This window comes from Olea europaea, chromosome 11 (genome assembly GCF_002742605.1).
Source record: "Olea europaea var. sylvestris chromosome 11, O_europaea_v1, whole genome shotgun sequence".
Classification (NCBI taxonomy): domain Eukaryota; kingdom Viridiplantae; phylum Streptophyta; class Magnoliopsida; order Lamiales; family Oleaceae; genus Olea; species Olea europaea.
This window is the reverse complement of record NC_036247.1, coordinates 9,368,375-9,371,270: the sequence shown is the minus strand read 5'-3', so window position 1 is coordinate 9,371,270 and position 2,896 is coordinate 9,368,375. Positions and strand designations below refer to the sequence as shown.

At 41.0% G+C, this 2,896-nt stretch overlaps 1 protein-coding gene across 1 annotated transcript in view; it reads left to right on the top strand.

The window, feature by feature from the left end:
* Positions 1 to 413, top strand: part of LOC111404432 (O-fucosyltransferase 19-like) — a 9,757-nt gene extending 9,344 nt beyond the window's left edge. Inside the window, exon 10 of the mRNA XM_023033242.1 lies at positions 356 to 413. Coding sequence (XP_022889010.1) covers positions 356 to 413 — 58 coding nt within the window. The remainder of the gene's footprint in view (positions 1 to 355) is intronic.
* The last annotated feature ends 2,483 nt before the right edge of the window (positions 414 to 2,896 follow it).

Sequence of the window (2,896 nt, the reverse complement as noted above, 5' to 3'; positions counted from 1 at the left end):
GGCCATTTACTTTGAAATTTCATTTAATTGGATGGTGTAATTCAACTGTCTCATAGGGAAACACCTGAGAGACCGTAAAAGGATCGGACCATCTAGACTTCAATTTTCTTGGAAAAAGCTTAAGTCGGGAATTTTATAATAGCACTTGATCTCCCACTCGGAAAATTCATTGCCTGATGTTCTTGTCGTGCCATTTCTTTGTCCTTTCCTTGTAAATGGATGCATTCTCATATGTCTCTCTTCTGAATTCCTCCAACTCATGTAACTGTAGTACTCTTGTTTCTCCAGCCTTTTCGAGGTCCATGTTTTACTGCTTTAATGCCTAATACGCTCTGTGCTCAAACTCCACTGGTAGGTGGCATGCTTTCCCGAAGACTAGTCGGTATGGGGACATTCCTATAAGTGTCTTGTAAGCTGTGCGCTACGCCCATAAAGCATCGTCCAATTTTTTTGATCAATCCTTGCGAGATGCATTCACGGCGACCTCCAAAATTCTTTTCAATTGTTTGTTTGACGTTTCCACCTGTCCACTTGTCTGAGGGTGATAAGGAGTTGCAATTCGATGTTGTACCCCGTACTTATGCAGAACTGCCTGGAGCAACCGATTGCGGAAGTGCGTTCCACCATCACTTATAATGGTCCTAGGTGATCCATAGCGGTTAAATATGTGTTTCTTTATGAAGTCCACCACCACCCTTTCATCATGTTTAGGCAATGCTTTAGCTTCTACCCATTTTGAAATATAGTCCACCACAACCAGGATGTATCGATTGTTGTAAGATGATGGGAACGAACCCATAAAATCAACCCCGCAGACATGAAATATTTCCACTTCCAAAATGTTGTTAAGTGGCATCTCGTGACGCACTGATATGTTACTTGTTCTTTTACACTTATCGCATGACCTACATAAACTGTGGCAGTCTTTGAACAATGTAGGGCAAAAGAAACCACATTGGAGCACCTTTGCTGCTATTTTAGTGGGGCCAAAGTGCCCTCCATAAGCCAAAGCATGTACTCGTGAAAAGATCAGTTTCATTTCATCCTCAGGCACACATCTCTTAATGATCTGGTCCGCCCCTCTCCTATATAAATTTGAATCATCCCAGTAATAGAATTTCACTTCATGACCGAGCTTCTTCTTTCGCTGATAGGTGAGATTCAAATCCATATAGCCACTGGCTAAGTAATTAACAATGTCTGCATACCACGAAGCTTTTTCTACTTGCAGTAAATGTTCATCTGGGAGGACCTCATTAATATTCATATTATCTGAATCCTGCTGTTGCTCTATCCTTGATAAGTGATCCGCTACCTGATTTTCTGTTCCCTTTTTTATCACGAATCTCAATGTCAAATTCTTGTAGTAACAGTTCCCGGCAAATTAGCCTTGGTTTCGCGTCCTTCTTCTCAAACAAATGCTTCAGAGCTGCATGGTCTGTATAAACTATCACCTTGGACCCAATCGAATAAGAATGAAATTTGTCAAAAGCAAAAACAACTGCAAGCAATTCCTTTTCAGTTGTTGCATAGTTGATCTGAGCATCATTCAATGTTTTGCTAGCGTAGTAAATAACATGAAATACTTTTCCGTTGCGTTGTCCAAGCACTGTCCCCACTGCAAAGTCACTGGCGTCACACATGAGCTCAAAAGGTAATTCCCAATCTGGAGCCACTATCACAGGTGCCGATGTCATTTCTTCTTTCAAAGTGTTGAAGGCTTTCTAACACTCATCAGAAAATTGAAATGGTATATCTTTCTCCAGCAGGTTGCACAACGGTTTTGTAATTTTTGCAAAGTCTTGAATGAATCTTCTATAAAATCCTGTATGTCCCAGAAAACTCCTGATCCCCTTCACTGAATTAGGTGGTTGCAATTTCTCAATCACCTGTATTTTGGCTTTGTCCACTTCAATCCCCTGTGCAGAAATTCGATGTCCCAGTACTATTCTTTCCTTTACCATGAAATGATATTTTTCCCAATTAAGCACAAGGTTCTTCTCCTCACATCTTTGCAATACAAGAGCCAACCGCTCCAAGCAATCGTTAAAGGAATCTCCAAACACAGAAAAATCGTCCATAAAAACTTCAGTGTACTTTTCTACCAAGTCAGAAAAGATGACCATCATGCATCGTTGAAAGGTTGCTGGTGCATTGCATAAACTAAAAGATATTCTTCTAAACGCAAACGTTCCATAAGGGCATGTGAAGGTTGTCTTCTCTTGGTCTTCTAGAGCAATTACTATCTGATTGTACCCTGAATATCCGTCCAGAAATCAATAATGAGAATGTCCTGCCAACCTTTCTAACATCTGATCAATGAATGGCAATGGAAAATGGTCTTTTCTGGTTGCATTATTTAGCTTTCTATAATCTATGCATACTCTCCACCCTGTCACTAACCGTGTTGGTATCAGCTTGTTGTTCTCGTTCTTCTCCACTGTGATTCCACCCTTTTCAGGTACAACATGTACAGGACTCACCCACGAACTATCAGATATGGGATAAATTATTCCTACATCCAGTAATTTCAGCACTTCTTTTCGCATGACTTCTTTCAAGGTTGGATTCAATCGGCGTTGTCCTTCCACTGATGCCCTTGACCCATCTTCCATTAAAATCTTGTGCATGCAAAGAGTTGGACCGATCCTTCTTATGTCAGCTATTGTCCATCCAATTGCCATTTTGTGCTGCCTGAGTACCTCCAACAATTTATTCTCCTCTTCCCTTGTCATGTCATTTGCAATTATTACTGGCAGTGTTGAAGATTCTCCCAAGTATGCATAACGAAGATGGGAAGGTAAGGGCTTTCGTTCAAGAGTGGGTGCCTTTTCTACTGAAGGTACCAGGGGAGAAGGGTTGTCACCTAGAGATTCATACTGCCAATGCCTTCTTC